At 36.7% G+C, this 16700-nt stretch overlaps 1 protein-coding gene across 1 annotated transcript in view; it reads right to left on the bottom strand.

Moving 5' to 3' along the window:
* SRP54 (signal recognition particle 54) overlaps nt 1-16700 on the bottom strand; it is a 49909-nt gene that overhangs the window by 13866 nt on the left and 19343 nt on the right. The window contains exons 3-9 of the mRNA XM_070427932.1: nt 12750-12841; nt 11288-11372; nt 6182-6286; nt 4130-4196; nt 3991-4048; nt 1372-1522; nt 171-319 (exon numbers count right to left, since the gene is read on the bottom strand). Coding sequence (XP_070284033.1) covers nt 171-319; nt 1372-1522; nt 3991-4048; nt 4130-4196; nt 6182-6286; nt 11288-11372; nt 12750-12841 — 707 coding nt within the window. The remainder of the gene's footprint in view (nt 1-170; nt 320-1371; nt 1523-3990; nt 4049-4129; nt 4197-6181; nt 6287-11287; nt 11373-12749; nt 12842-16700) is intronic.

Raw genomic sequence — 16700 nt, 5'->3', positions numbered from 1 at the left:
ATAGACCATATTAGGTCCACTATTGGAATATATTTTAAATAATCAATAAGAAATCTGTAAATACGCACACGTGCTCATGCACGCATACACACAGACACACACACACACACATAGACACACACACACCATATAAGCCTAAGACATAGCACAAGAGCATCAGTGATACTTACGCACTGAGTGCACCACCTCCTTTTGCGTGGCCATCAAGTTTTGTCACTATAACTGAGGCTACATCTACTTTATCTTTAAAAGCCTTTGCCTGGGCTTCACAGGCCTGCCCAATGGAGGCATCCATCACATAAACAATGTTATCAGGTTGCTAGAAAATTTAAATAGAAAAGATACATATTTTTCCTGATCTTTAGCAATTTCATCATTAGAAGCTATATAAAATATTTATTATAAGTAATTATTCATCCAATCAATAAATATTTATTGAGGGAGTACTATATATTAGGCACTATTAGGTCCTAAGACAAAGAGATGAATAAGAAAATCCTTGTCCTAGTGCAACTTACATTCTAGTCAGAGGAGACTGATAATTAAATAGGTATACAACAAGTAAAATGGGATAGAAAATATCAGTTTTGAGGTGAGGGAAACTTCTTTAGGTAGGGTAATCAGGGAAGGCTTCTCTAGAGGTAACATTTGGGCCAAGCCCTGAATAAACAGAAAAAAGTTATACAAAGATCTGGAAGAATAACACTGTAGGCAAAGAAGAGCAAAAGTAAATCAGAGAAAAAGAAAAAGTAGAAGAGTGTACATGGAAACCAAATTGAATAAAATATAGGTGAGGCTATTTCTCTTCGCTGTGCTTAACTAGGTCAAAATATTTGCATAGCTAAAAAGAAACTTATTATAATGTACCAGTAAGCAAAGAATTATAGCCTCCACCCAGTGGCAAAACATGGGTTTATAGTATGTGCTACAGGTTACCTATAAACTGCTTCTTCTTTCCAAATTACTTCCATCAAAATTCTAAAGAGAAACTAAGTGATGATTACTATTTTTAAGTGCTTCACTTTGAACATTCTAAAGTAAATGTTTCTAACTTAATGTAAGTATTTACAGAAAGGAAATGCAACAGTTATTAAAGGTTCATTCCTGAATTTTTTTGTTTGTCTTCTCATACACACTTATATAAGATGAATGAGATAGGAAATTATTTTTCTGATACTTGCTCATGAAAATTTCGTACTTAATAGAGAAGATAAAAAATTATTTTCATACAGATAGAGGTACCCAAAACAAAAATAAAGTACTTGGAACCTGTCTTATAGTCAAAAAATAATTTATACAGATCATAAACTCAATCAGGGTTTACAATTAACTTAACCAAAGACTTCATAATATTAAACTGAAGCTACTTACTATAGCATTAGCAACTTGAAGCATTTCTTCAAACAAAGAGTCTTCTTGTTTATGACGGCCACTTGTATCAACAATAATAATTTCAAAATTTTCATTTTTGAATTTCTCCACTCCTTCAGAGGCAATGATAACAGGATCCATTTCTGTATAGCTATTTAACATGTACAATGATTTAACAACCACAACACCAAAACTTCCTTTAATCTATTATAGAAAGGTCATAATGATCTCAATTTCAATTTAGAAGAATAAAATCTAATAAGTATTATATATAGCAATTTGATATATGATCAGCATAAAGCGGTATCCAATTTCCCAATTACAAAATTCTGTATGATTCTGCTGTATGTCTTTCTTGAATAAATTGTGTTTCCTTCAACTTTTAAAAATACAGTAATTGAATTTATGTTACCTAGTATTTCACACATGCTTTTCTATTTAATACCCTTTTGTAAGCATTACAAAAACCATTAAATGTTCCTGTAAAGTATGACTTTTAGGCTATAAGCATTCTATCAGATAGCTATGTCATCGTTTATTAATAAATGTCTCATTGTTGGTCATTTAAGGTTTTTCTAATTTCTTGGTATTAAAAATATAGTCAATGAGAAACACATTAATGTTGCTTCTTTGAAATTGTTATGATCCACCTCTATAGGTTGACCTTAAATAAATTGGTCTGACCGTTTAGACTTTTGATTTTTAAAACAAAAGTGTCCTCCACAACATTTAATTTCATTCCTATTGCACTACATTTTTACAATCTTCAAAAATGTTTCACTTTGAAAATAAAATAATGAGATCAAATTTTAATTTGTATTCTCTTGATTAGTGGCAACTTTTTATACAGATCAATACTGTCAAATGAAAAGACATAATCTAAAAAAAATGTTTTTCCCTAAGATAACAACACAAATTAGGTAGGAAATACACTTAATAAGAGTATGTGTGAACCCTAACCGGTTTGGCTCAGTGGATAGAGCATCAGCCTGCAGACTGAAGGGTCCCAGGTTCGATTCCGGTCAAGGGCATGTACCTTGGTTGAGGGCACATTCCCAGTAGGGGGAGTGCAGGAGGCAGCTGATTGATGTTTCTCTCTCATCGATGTTTCTAACTCTCTATCCCCCTCCTTTCCCCTCTGTAAAAAATCAATAAAATATATTAAAAAAAAAAAGAGTATGTGTGAGATTTAAATGAAGAAAATTACTAGTTATGGATATAAAAATCTTTTTTAACAAAAAAGATATAGCAGATTCCTAAATGGAACTATACAAATATAGTAAAGATGTCAGTTCTCCCCTAAATTAACTGATTTCAATGTAGTTCCAATAAAAATCTTGGGGTGATTTTTCATTTTGAAATTTAATAAAGAATTCTAAAATTTATCCAGGGAAATTAGTTGGTTAGAACAGGCAAGAAAATGTTGATAAAGAAAATACAGATTAGTTACTACCAGATATATGATCAGATATGTTCATAAGGAAAGTGCTTAATAATATACATACATACATACAAAGGAATACAATGATGTCATAAAAAAGAATTATCTTAAACAGTATATTGTCTGTTACAGAATTATTAAGATCCCATTTTCTTAGAATTTGTTTTAATGAAGTATTACATAGAAAAGTCACACAAATGATCAACTCAATGAATTTTCGCAAAGCAAACACACCAAGATCAAGAAACAACATAACTAGCACCTCACTCCCTCCCAGTAAGAATCACTATCTTGTCAGAAGATCCCATTTTTAATCAACTCTATAGTGGCATATTTACATACAATAAAATGCACTATTTTAAATGTTCATTTTTATTAATTTGACAAATTTACGTAACTCATATAACCACTACCACAGCAATTGAGGTACAAAGCACTGTAAGAGTCTATTTTAATTTAAAATGATCTATCTATCTATCCATCTATCCATCCATCCACCCATCCATCTATCTACCTACTTATCTATCTATATCTGTGTGTTCATTTGATTTGTAAAGATATTGAAATCAAGCATAGATGGACATGCTAAAAACTGTTAAGTGGGAAGTGAAACTATTAGTGATTTCACTTCTTTAATTTAAAACTTTTAATTAAAATAATGTGTTTGTTTAAAAAGATAGAACAAATAACATAACAGTTCTGTATCTACCACCTCCCCCACCAAATACTATATATAAATTTAACATTGCAGATATAGTTCAACTGAGCTACCCAACCAGGCAGATCATCAAACTTTTTAAAATGATGTACTAAAGCAACAGACAGTATGGAATTCACCACTGTGTGTTTAAACGAGGAGTGCTTTAGACAGATCTTAAAAGAAATAACAGGAATAGAGAGAAGCAGAAGGAGTTCAGAAAGTATGCAAAGGCAGGATGATAAGCATGCAAAGCAGAATTAAAAACTAAACAATTTCTACTTTAATCTATCAGGTTGAACCAGAAGAGTTATGTTATAGTAATAAAAGTTACCAACTTATTAATTATATTCCCACTTTGTTCCTGAAAGAATTTAAACTTATGAGTATATATTAGTATATATTAAAAGGTAACTAGATAACATAAAATAAAGAGACAAGATGAGGCACTTGAGTATCAAAATAAAAAACAAAAACCCACCTTCCATAGAATGGAATTCTTGCTTTGGTAGCATTCTGTTTTAGTTGGTCAAAAGCCCCTACGAGATAAAGAGTTAATGAATTCTCAAACTTAAAAATAAAAATTACAGGAAACAAAATTTTAAATTTCAACACATTACCTGCTCTGAATGTGTCTGCACATATCAAACAGGTCTTCCAACCTTTCCTCTGGTAATAATAAGCTAACTGGGAAAGGAAGATTAAAAAATATGTAATATCAATAAAAATACATTATTATATACAGAATTTTTACTGTTTATCCTTGTTATTTACTTAAGGAATTAAGTAAAACTACCCATATTCTCCTGAGTAATATTATTGAATTTTTGAACACAGTAACTTTCCTAAAGAGTTTAAATTCTGCCATATAGTCACATTCAAAGGATATAAGATGATCAAGCAACCAATGACTGTAGTAAAAATTTTTAATTGCATGCTTATCATCCTGCCTTTGCATACTTTCTGAACTCCTTCTGCTTCTCTCTATTCCTGTTATTTCTTTTAAGATCTGTCTAAAGCACTCCTCGTTTAAACACACAGTGGTGAATTCCATACTGTCTGTTGCTTTAGTACATCATTTTAAAAAGTTTGATGATCCATAAAGTAAAAATAGTAACATAATCTTCTAAGAAATAATCTTTTGTTTTTTTTCTAGGCTTTAACATAGTTGAAGCTTGTGAAACTAAAGGTGGTAACAAAGTTGAGGCACCCAATTCTGGAGGAAAGTGTGGTATAATAAATTAAAAATTAGCATAAGAATATCTATCTATATATATATATCGAAGCAATCGAACGACTGGTCGCTATGACACGCACTGACCACCAGGGGACAGACACTCTTGTCCGGATAGGGCCTGTGGGGATCAGGCTGAAACTGGCTATCCGACATCTCCTGAGGGGTCCCAGATTAAGGGAGGGCACAGGCCAGGCCAAGGGACCCCACTGTGCATGAATCCGTGTACCAGGCCTCTAGTTTAAAATAAAGATCTATATTATGCTGATGTGACACTGTGAATAGGAGAGTCTTGAGCCATAGGAGATAAGGTAAACTTTCTTTTCCTCTAAAAAGTCATATACTCACCTCCTTAAAGGACGGGAAGTCTTATTGGTAAAAGAAATAACATATATAGAAAGTAGAGGCCCAGTACATGAAATTCATGCACTGAGGGGGTCCCTCAGCCTGGCCTGTGCCCTCACAGTCTTGGACCCCTAGCTCCTCACCGTCAGCCTGCTTGCTGCTCCTTACCACTCGGCTTGCTGCTCCTTAGCACTGCCACAGAGTTGGGAGAGGCTCCAGCCACCACTGCTGCGCTCGCCAGCCATGAGCCGGACTTCTGGCTGAGTGGCACGCCCCCTGTGGGAGCACACTGACCACCAGGGGGAAGCTCCTGCATTGAGTATCTTCCCACTGGTGGTCAGTGTGCATCATAGTGACCAGTCGTTCCTCTATTCGGTTGATTTGCATATTAGGCTTTTAAAAAATATATATATATTTTATTGATTTTTTACAGAAAGAAAGGGAGAAGGAAAGAGAGTTAGAAACATCGATGAGAGAGAAGCATCGATCAGCTGCCTCCTGCACACCCTCTACCGGGATGTGCCTGCAACCAAGGTACATGCCCTAGACTGGAATCGAACCCGGGACCCTTAAGTCCGCAGGCCAACGCTCTACCCACTGAGCCAAACCAGTCAGGGCGCATATTAGGCTTTTATTATATAGGATCTGTAATTTTTACAAAAAGCAATCACGAGTGCCCTGGCTGGATAGAGCATCAGCCTGTGGCCTGAAGGGTCCAGGGTTCGATTCTGGTCAAGGGTACATGCCTGGGTTACGGGCTTGATCCCCACTGGGGGGCATGAAGGAGGTGGTCGATCAATGATCTCTCTCATCATTTATGTTTCTACCTCTCTCTCTCTTCCTCTCTGAAATCAATAATATATATATATATATATATATATATATATATATATATATTAAAAAAGCAATCACAAGAGAAACTATGGGTTTACTTTTTCTTATCCTACAAAAAGCTATTACAAATATATAATAGATACATCAAGTAACACAAATCTGAAAAGCAACAATACTATAAAGCCTGATTTAACATAAAATTTGATTTTTATAAACCTATCTTTTCTCTAACTTTATTTTAAAATTAATTATAATTTACCTTTGAACATGTGGTAGTTTTACCACTCCCTTGCAATCCAACAAACATTATCACATTCTGTTTTCCTTTAGTAGGTGTCCATGCTTTAACTCCAGGGTCTACAAGCTACATTCCAAAAATAAAATCAGGTTAACATATGCTTACATTCAAAGCATCTCTCCCCAAAACTTTTAAATTGTAAAAATAATTTAAGGACATTTGTATAAAAGGAAACCATTATTCTACCATTCTAATACAACTCTATTTCCCTTTGTACACACACAGTGAAATTTAAGAACTTAAAATAATGCATTGTGAAGTCATAAGCAAGCCTATACTGCCAAACCAATTCAGAGTAAGGATCTCAAAACATTTTTTAGGACAAAGTAGAATGTGAGACTGAGTTTGAGCCAAAGGAGCAATCCACACCAGCACTGCAGAAATAAGAAAATATATATATAGGCCACATATGAATTTTTAAATTTCTAATAGTGACATTTAAAAAAGCAAAAACAATATTAATTTTAATATTTTATTTAACCCAATACACCCAAAATATTAACATTTCAACATGTGGTCTATACTGAAAAACTAAGATATTTTATATTCCCTTTTTCTATGGTAGGTCTTCAAATTTGGCAAGTGTTTCATACTTACAGTACATCTCAATTTGGACTAGCCATATTACAAAAGTGCTCAATAACCACAGGTGGCAAATGGCTACAATATTGAGACAGCACCTATCTTTACATTCAATTTGACAAACGTTGATATATGAGCAAAATTATAAATTACATGTGAAAGACGTTCCAAGACATTCAAATGTCAAATTTTCCAACACCAAAGATCTACTGTTCTATAAATTAATTATATTTAGAGGGTTAGTAAAAAATAATGTGGAAAATTAAGGTTCATACATGAATAGTCCCCAAACTAACAAGCATGAGGTATTTTTAAAGTTCATTGAAAAAAAAAATTCATTTGCAAGTCAGTTGTTTGGAGCTTAAAACATGGATCTCTGTCCTATATAATAAAAGCCTAATATGAGCCTAACCGGTTTGGCTCAGTGGATGAAGCGTTGGCCTGCGGACTGAAGGGTCCCAGGTTTGATTCCAGTCAAGGGCATGTACCTTGGCTGTAGGCACATCCCCAGTGGGGAGTGTGCAGGAGGCAGCTGATCGATGTTTCTCTCTTATCAATGTTTCTAACTCTCTATCCCTCTCCATTCCTCTCTGTAAAAAATCAATAAAATATATATTTTTAAAAAAAGCCTAATATGCTAAGTGTCTGGTCGTCTGTTCAACCAATCAAAGTGTAATATGCTAAGGCCGCTCAACTGCTCACTATGACGTGCACTGACCACCAGGGGGGCAGATGCTCCAACTGGTAGGTTAGCTTGCTGCTGGGGTCCCACCAATCAGGACTGAGTGAGAGGGGCCAGAGACGCCCTAGAGCCCTCCCTCGGCCCCTCCCGGGCTGGCCAACCTCTCGAGTCCCTCTCCGGCCCCGATAGTGCACTGGTGGGGTCCCTGGGCCTGGCCTGCGCCCTCTCGCAATCTGGGCTGAGGAACCCCATCCCCGAGTGCACGAATTTCGTGCACCAGGCCTCTAGTATAATAATAAAAACGTAATAGTAATTAATGTCCTAGATCAGAAATTGGCAAACTACTGTATGTGTATAAAAAGTTTAATGAAACATTACCACACCCATTCACTTACTGCTTTTGTGCTACAACAGCAGAGCTGAGTAGTTGCAACAGAAACCATATGGCCCACGAAGCCTAAACTATTTAGTCCTTAAGAGTAAGTTTGCTGAACTCATGCTAAAGGATACCATAAAAGTCACATAATCCATATTATACTTGAATTTGGAGGAAAGCCACATTGTAGAGAAAGGAGGAAAAGAATACACATTTGCCTAGCGTTATTAAGCGAACTTATGAAATAGGCAAAATCTATCTTAAATATAAATCCACTCCTTTTAGAAAACTGATGCTATCTTACATTTACCTCCATTCTCTATAGCTCATGGCCGAATGAGCTCTCTATGAACCTACTATTTGGAACATATGCATTTTACTGAATTATTATTTTATAAATCTATTCTTCCAGCTGCACTCTACAATAATAGTATGGAAATTTTTAGTCTCAGGACTCCTTTATAATCATAGTTTATAAAGGTTAGTGCAATGTAGAATATGAAACCCTCTTAACTTTCATACTCTATTACAGCGACTTTCAACCTTTTTCATCTCATGACACATAAACTAATTACTAAAATTCTGTGGCATACCAAAATACATACTGTACTTTTTGCTGATCTGACAAAAAAAAAATAGGTATAATTTTGATTCATTCACACCAGACAGCTGTTGTTGTGCTGGCTTTTGTCATTTTTTTAATATTATAACCTAAGGGAAAAGAGGTCAGTGCCCCTGACTAAATAGTCAGATATTGAATGTTTTAAAAATTCTTGCAGCACACCAGTGTACCACTGCAGTTGAAAATCGCTGCTCTATTACATTAAAATCTGTTATTGTATCTTGCACTTTGCATGGATCTTACATGTGACATGATTTTCTAATATCGTACATTAGTCATTTTGAAAATATTGGGATTCACATTCACTATACAACATCAAATAATTTTATTTATTAATATCAATACTGATCTCATCAGAAAAGTAAATATTGGAACACGTCAAACTTAAGGTAGAGATACAAGTTTTTAGTTTTCACTTGAAAACTTGAATTTTATCGCTGGTCACAATATTATTAGTTATTTACCTTAAAGTGCCAGGCTTACTTTATTTACTTTGGAGAAAATATTTGCCAAATACCCAAGTCTGAATAACTAGACTACCTATTTGTTGTACATTCACATAAAAATGGTGATGTAGCCCTAACCAGTTTGGCTCAGTGGATAGAGCGTCGGCCTGCGGACTGAAGGGTCCCAGGTTCGATTCCGGTCAAGGGCATGTACCGTGGTTGCAGGCACATCCCCAGTAGGGGGTGTGCAGGAGGCAGCTGATCGATGTTTCTCTCTCATTGATGTTTCTAACTCCCTATCCCTCTCCCTTTCTCTTTGTAAAAAAATCATTAAAATATATTTAAAAAAATAAAAATAATCTTAAAAAATGGTGATGTAGAAAAAAAGTGGCTTACAATCAAACAATCACACATGTGCTTTCCTCAAGTCAACCATCAAATTTCAATATGCAGCAAAAGGGCTTTCTCCCTATTTCCCATTTCATCACACAAAATCTTATAAAGACATGTGTATACTCAAGGATCAAGATTTAGTACAACTAATAATTTCTATTGCTCCATCAAGGACATTCTTTTTTTTTTTAAATATATTTTATTGATTTTTTACAGAGAGGAGGGAAGAGGGATAGAGAGTTAGAAACATCGATGAGAGAGAAACATCAATCAGCTGCCTCCTGCACACCCCTTACTGGGGATATGCCCTTGACCGGAATCGAACCTGGGACCCTTGAGTCTGCAGGCCGACGCTCTATCCACTGAGCCAAACCAGTCAGGGCAATCAAGGACATTCTTTTTTTTTAAAATATATTTTATTGATTTTTTACAGAGAGGAAGGGAGAGAGATAGAGAGTTAGAAACATCGAAGAGAGAGACATCGATCAGCTGCGTCCTGTACATCTCCCACTGGGGATGTGCCCGCAAACCAGGTACATGCCCTTGACCGGAATCGAACCTGGGACCTTTCAGTCCGCAGGCCGACGCTCTATCCACTGAGCCAAACCAGTCTCGGCAATCAAGGACATTCTTAAGTGAAACTGGCAATTTATTTATTTATTGCAAGTGTGTGGTAGTAAAGAGTACAATGTCTACCAGTATAGTTTGGTACCAGTGCTTTGATTTGTGCTGGGGAGTTTTACTCACAAGTGCTTTTGCACCATCAGTGCAAATACCAACACAGTAGAAGAGACAAAAAAGGCAAATAATGTCTTCATGTTACTGTGAAAACAGTTTGACCTTACTTTGAACACCACTGCTCTGGACCATAAGCTTCTGAATATAAGCACCAGTCTTGCTCATTTCTGTTATCAGCGGCATTTAGCATACTGTCTAGAATAAGGCAGATACTCAATAAATGCTTTTTAACAAAGCACTTGATGCTCTGGAATCGCCTATAGAAGCCAACCCCTAAAATTAACAATTTCCACTCATCCTGTGCTCATCTCAGGTGTTAGATGAAAGCAATCCGGAAATAATGGGAGCAGCACTGCACAAGGAATTTGGAGATCAGACCTAGGTCTGCCACCAACTAGTTGTCTTACTTTTCTCAACTGCAACTGAAAAGTATGACTGGATAAATCTGATTCCTTTCCTCTGAATTTCCTTTTTTTATTAATTAGTCTACAGAACTAAACTGAAATGACATAGCCATCTGAGATAATTAGACTTGCTCCAAGTACTAATCAGCTCTGCAGGAACCAAAGGAGTAAATAAAACAAATCACACAACATAGAGAAAAATACCAGGAGACCACTAGCAGACATCTGTTGCTCTTTAAAAAGAAAAAGAAAGAAAGAAAAAAAAGGCTTTAGTTCCTTCTCCTTCCCCTCTCCCCACCATTAGATCGCATACATATTTATTAAAACTCTAAAGATTTCACCGTAATTTTCATGACAGCAGCAACAATATCAGTTCTAAGGTGAGGCAGGGTAAGGTTATATTTACTCATGCAAAATAAAACTTTGTTAAACCAAAATTGCTCATATCTAGGCAAGAGTTGGGATATTTGGCCTTTTCAAAGGGAATACTGTACACAATGAAGAGTGTAGAAAAGAACACTTGCCCAGAGTGATTTTCTGTACAAAAGTAGGACCTGCAAATAGGCAAAACATGACTTTGGCATTTTTTTGCAGGAATAGTACTGGACTTCATATCTGTAATCAGAATTTTGTATTTAGAAAAGTCTATAATAAAATTAGGCCACTTTAGAAAAGTTAATAATCCTCAATACTTCTAATGTAGATTAACAGTCTATAAAAATATAAAAAAGTATTCTAAAATAGTATTCCTGTTTGTAGTGCTAAGGTATTTTTACCCTTTGAGTCTATAGAGAATCATAGCAGAAGCTTGATATACTTTTTACCTTCACAAGTTCTTTAAATACAGCATGCTGAATCATTTTTCTTTTGTTTAGACCAGATGCCATCTCTTCAAGATCAATAGCAGACCTTCATGATGATGGTATTTGGGGGTAGGAGGAAGAAGAGCCAGTTAACACACTAAAAAAAGAAGTTCCTCTCCCAAAGAATGTAAAAATATTTAATTATTCATATTAATAACCTTCAAATTAACACGCATATAGTTACTACAGATTCAAAAGCCTACACTATAAAGAATGTACCAGAATGTACCATGAAATATTAGATGTAAGACATTGGTTAGTTTTGGAAGGCTTTTTAAAAAAATTTAAATATTAGTTTGTCTTCATATCACTGCAGAGTATTAATTTTATTTATTCTTCTTGCAGCATATATACTTCAGATATATTTAAACCTAGCAGAAAATAAGACTACTTCTCTAGTTCTACATACTTAAATGATAGTAGTACTACATTTATTACTCAGACTGGTAACATGAAAAAGAGGATGACCTGTGCATAACAAGGGCTAGGATGCAAGCAGTTAACTGAGTTCCTTACATTATTCTATGTGCCCTACTCCAGCCAGTAACCCTCCCTGTGAACACGATAACTGAGACCAGATACATTTCTACTTCATTCAAATTTAGACAAAGGAACCAAAAGGGAAATAAAAGACAATCTATAATAATAAAAGTGTAATATGCTAATTAGATCGGACAGCCGAACGACCTTCTGGACGTCATTCTGGATGTCCTCCTGGATGAAGCCTCAGCAGCAGGGGCCGAGGCAGAGGCAATTAGGGGCGACCAGGCAGGCAGGCAGAATGGTTAGGGGTGATCAGGCAGGCAAGCGGTTAGGGGCAATGAGGCAGGCAGGCAGAGTGGTTAGGGGCAATCTGGCAGGCAGGCGAGCAGTTAGGGGCAATCAAGCAGGCAGGCAGAATGGTTAGGGGTGGATCAGGCGGGCAGGCAGGCGAGCAGTGGTCCTGGATTGTGAGAGGGGTCCCAGATTTCGAGAGGGTGCAGGCCAGGCTGAGGGACTTCCCACCCCCGGCCCTGTGCACAAATTTCATGCACCAGGCCTCTAGTTCTCCAATAATGAAGGAGACTGATTAATGCTATCTTAAGCCTGAAGAGGATAAAATGGCACCAATTTTCTATAAAGAATCTGAATTGTTAAAAGGTTTTTATATTAAAATACTATACAGTATATTATTGAATCCATCCAAAGACAGTAGTAAAATGGAAAGAAATCCATAATTAAATGAAAGCCACATGTAATTTATTCTTTGAACAATCATTATGAAAACACACTATACACGTAATCTTCTAACATATGAGTTCTATTCTTTTCCAGTGCTGTACAGCAGAAACTTTTCATGATACAGAACTTTTCTAGTTAGCTCTTCATCCCAGAAAACTAAATTTAGTTTTGCCTGTTTTATTACCTAATTAATTGAACTTACTTTACATTTTCTCTCAGTTGCTTCACTAGTTTAATATTAACATCTGCTTCCAATAATGCTGTGCATACTTCTTTTAGCATAGCATTTAATACCTGCAAATAAATACAAATTTAAAATGCTCAGTGTATTATTTCCATTTCAATCATATAAAAACAATGGTTGATAAGTCATCATATATTACCATAGCTAAATAAAAACAATATTACACTATTGGGGAAACAAAAAGTTTTGTTAGCCTTAGAGATATCATCTTATAAAATGTCTAGTCATTTTGTCAAAAAATACATTCTATTTAGTTTTATTCAATTAAGTATTAATTAAAATTTTACTCTGATATTAAAGTAATAATAAAGACAACATATAAGCCAAAGAAAGTTACTACACAATAGTGTTGCCAGTAAGTTTTCTATGTCACTGAACACCTCCCATTTGCTGATACACAAGACTTTATATTCATAATATCTACTTAACTGGACTACCATGGAGGAAAATGTAACAAAAGAAAATGATCCTCCACTAACAGCTTACTATCATCACATATTAGTTGAGTGGCAAGGCATCGCGATTAAAAGATCACAAACTAAAAAGTCTTAAGAACTGACGGTGTGCTCAATGGTTAGAGTGCTGGCCCGCACACTGAAGGGTCCAGGTTTTAATGCCCAGTCAAGAGCACGTATGTCAGGCAACCAATAGATATGTCTCTCTCACATTGATGTTTTTTTCTCTCTCTTTTCCTTCCTCCCTCCCTACCTACCCTCCTCTCGCCCTCCTAAAAAAATCAATGAAAAAAATGTCCTCAGGTGAGGATTAACACACACACTAAAAGAAAAGATGAGGCTTTTGCTGCTCATGTAAATAAGTGTTTACACACTAGAAGGTAAACTCCACGAGGGCAGGGATATAACCCTTGTAAACATTTGTGTGCCCAACACTGGAGCACCTAAGTATGTACAGCAAATCTCAATGGACATAAAGGGGGAGATTGACAGCAACAGTCATAGTAGGGGATTTTAATACCCTATTGACATTTCTGTCTTCCAGACAGAAAATAAATAAAAAATAGTGGCCTTAAATAACACAGTAGATCAGATGGATTTAATTATAAATTCAGGGCATTTCACCCCAAAGCAGCAGGATATATTCTTTTCAAGTACATTTTCTAGGACAGACCACATGTTAGTACATAAATCAAGTCTCAAAAAATTATATGCAGCCCTGGCTGGTTTGGCTCAGTGGATAGAGCGAGCATTGGCCTGCACACTGAAGGGTCCTGGGTTCGATTCCGGTCAAGGGCACATGCCCAGGTTGTGGGCTCAATCCCTGGGGTGTGGGGGGTGTGTAGGAGGCAGCCGATCAATGATTTTCTCTCATCACTGATGTTTCTATCTCTCTCCCTCTCCCTTCCTCTCTGAAATCAATAAATTATATTTTTTTAAAAAATGAGTCTTGTTTTTCTTAAAAAAAGAAAGAATATATGCACCCCTATGTTCATAGCAGCGTTATTTATAATAGCTAAGATCTGAAAACAGCTCAAGTGACCATCAGTAGATGAATGGATTAAAAAGCTGTGGTATATTTACATGACGGAATACTATGCAGCTGTAAAAAAGGACCTTTTACCCTTTGTGACAGCATGGATAGATCTGCAGATTATTATGCTAAGTCAAATATGCCAGTCAGAGAAAGATAAATACCATATGATCTCATTAATATGTGGACTCTAATGAACAAAATAAACCGACAAACAAAATACAACCAGAGGCATGGATACATGGAACAGACTGACAAATATCAGAGAGGAGGGGATCGGGGGGGTCTGGATAAAAGAATGTGAAGAGATTAGCCAAAGAATATATATATATATAGTCCATGGACATAGACAACAGTGTGCTAAAGGTCAGAGGGGGGGGGGCAGGGGCTAGGTAGAGGTGGCAAAGGGGGGGGGGGAAATGGAGGACATCTGTAATAGTGTCAACAATAAAAACAAATTTAAAAATGAAACTGCCGACAGAACCTAGAGACAGAACCTGGAGACAGAACCTAGCGAGAGAACATGGCAAAAGATCCTGGACAGAACCTGGCTACAGAACTTGGCTGGAGAACCTAAACAGAACGTGGCGGGAGAATCTGGAGAACCTGGCTGGAGAACCTAGCTAGAGAACATGGCAAGAGAACCTGGAAAGAACCTGGCTGGAGAACCTAGAGACAGAACTTGGCTGGAGATCCTAATCAGAACCTGGCTGGAGATCCTAACCAGAACTTCGCTGGAGATCCTGGCTAGGCTGCTGATCAACTGAAGGCTGTCTCCGTGTCATTCCTTCTTCGCCGACTCCGTCCACACCTTTGGGGACCCCTGGACCTGCTGGGGTTGGAACCAGAACTTGGCCAGAACTTGGCAAGAGAACCTGGACAGAACTTGGGCTGGAGATCGTGGCTAGAGATCCTGGCTAGGCTGCTGATCAACTGAACGCTGTCGTCGTGTCATTCCTTCATCGCTGACTCCGTCCACACCTTTGGGGACCCCTGGACCTGCTGGGGTTGGACCCCAGCATCATTTGAAATGTAGCAGTATACTGCAGAAAGCATGTCCTCCCGAGCCCACAACTGTTAGCTCAGCTGATAAAAATGTGTGTGTGAACACTATTTATATTGGAAAGCAATGGAGTGCACTGTTAGGAGAGCAGCCTTGAGAGTAAAAGACAACTGCTTTTGTTCATATTCTGATTTCAACACTCTCTAGCTACATGACCTTGGGCAATTCATGGGATCTGTGTACCCCAAGTCTCAGAGCTGTGAAGTAGGGCTAATAACCGTACCTGCAGCATGGTACTGTTGTGTGGACTAAATGCACAACGCACATCAAACACTGAGCCTGCAACCTCTGGGGAACAAATACTGGAGGTTGGGAGGCAGGGAGGTGACTGGTATTTTTTGTAATAAGCTTTGTAGAAGTACTTGGCTACTTAAACTACGTGCATTGATAATTTTAACAATAAAAATTAAATTTAAAAAGCCCCCCCCCAAATGAAACTGCCTTATGACCCAGCAATTCCACTTCTGGGAATATATCTGAAGAAACCTGAAAAACTGATTCTTGGCTATTTACAATAGCCAAGATTTGGAAGTAGTCCAAGTGCCCATTAATAGATGAGTGGATAAAAAAGCTGTGGCACATCTACAGAATAGAATTCTACTCGGCCATACTATTAAAAAAGCAGGAAATCTTACCTTTTGTGATATCATGGATGGACTTGGAGAGCATTATGCTAAGTGAAATAAGCCAGCCAGAGAAAGACAAGTACCATATAATTTTACTTACATGTGGAATCTAAATAACAAAACTAACAAACAAAATAGAAACAGACTCATAGACACGGAGAACAGACTGACAGCTGTCAGAGGGGAAGGGGGTTGAGGGCTTGGGGGAACAGGTGAAGGGATCAAGCAAAGAAAAAAAAAACACACCTCATAGACAGAGACAACAGTAATTACCAGTGGGAAAAGGGATTGGGGAGAGGTAGATGAGGGTAAAAGGGCAATAAATGGTAATGGAAGACTTGACTTAAGGTGATGACGACACAATGCAATATACAGCTGATGTACTGTAGAACTGTATATTTGAAACCTATATAATTTTATTAACCAATGTCACCCCAGTAAATTCAATTAAAAAAAAAAAGTCCTAGATGAGGAATTAGAGAAAAGATTTTAATCCTGGTTCTTCCAATAAACATGTGAAACTGACTTTCTGTTGTTATTAAACGAGAGGCTAGACTAGCTCAGCTCAAAGATAGTCCTAAAATTATTTAATACCATTAGCTTATTATGCTGATATCAAATTCTAAATTAGAATTTTTTTCAAACCTCCAAGTTAGAAAATACTTTTTATCTATTATTTAATTTGATTCTTACAACCATAGGTAAATACTATTTTTTGATTTTACACATTAA

The sequence above is a fragment of the Myotis yumanensis genome, unplaced genomic scaffold (assembly GCF_028538775.1).
Source record: "Myotis yumanensis isolate MYYU_CA2020_CCGP unplaced genomic scaffold, mMyoYum1.0.hap1 SCAF_1, whole genome shotgun sequence".
Taxonomy (NCBI): Eukaryota; Metazoa; Chordata; class Mammalia; order Chiroptera; family Vespertilionidae; genus Myotis; species Myotis yumanensis.
The sequence above is the reverse complement of the archived record's forward strand: the minus strand, read 5'-3'. Positions and strand labels throughout refer to the sequence as shown.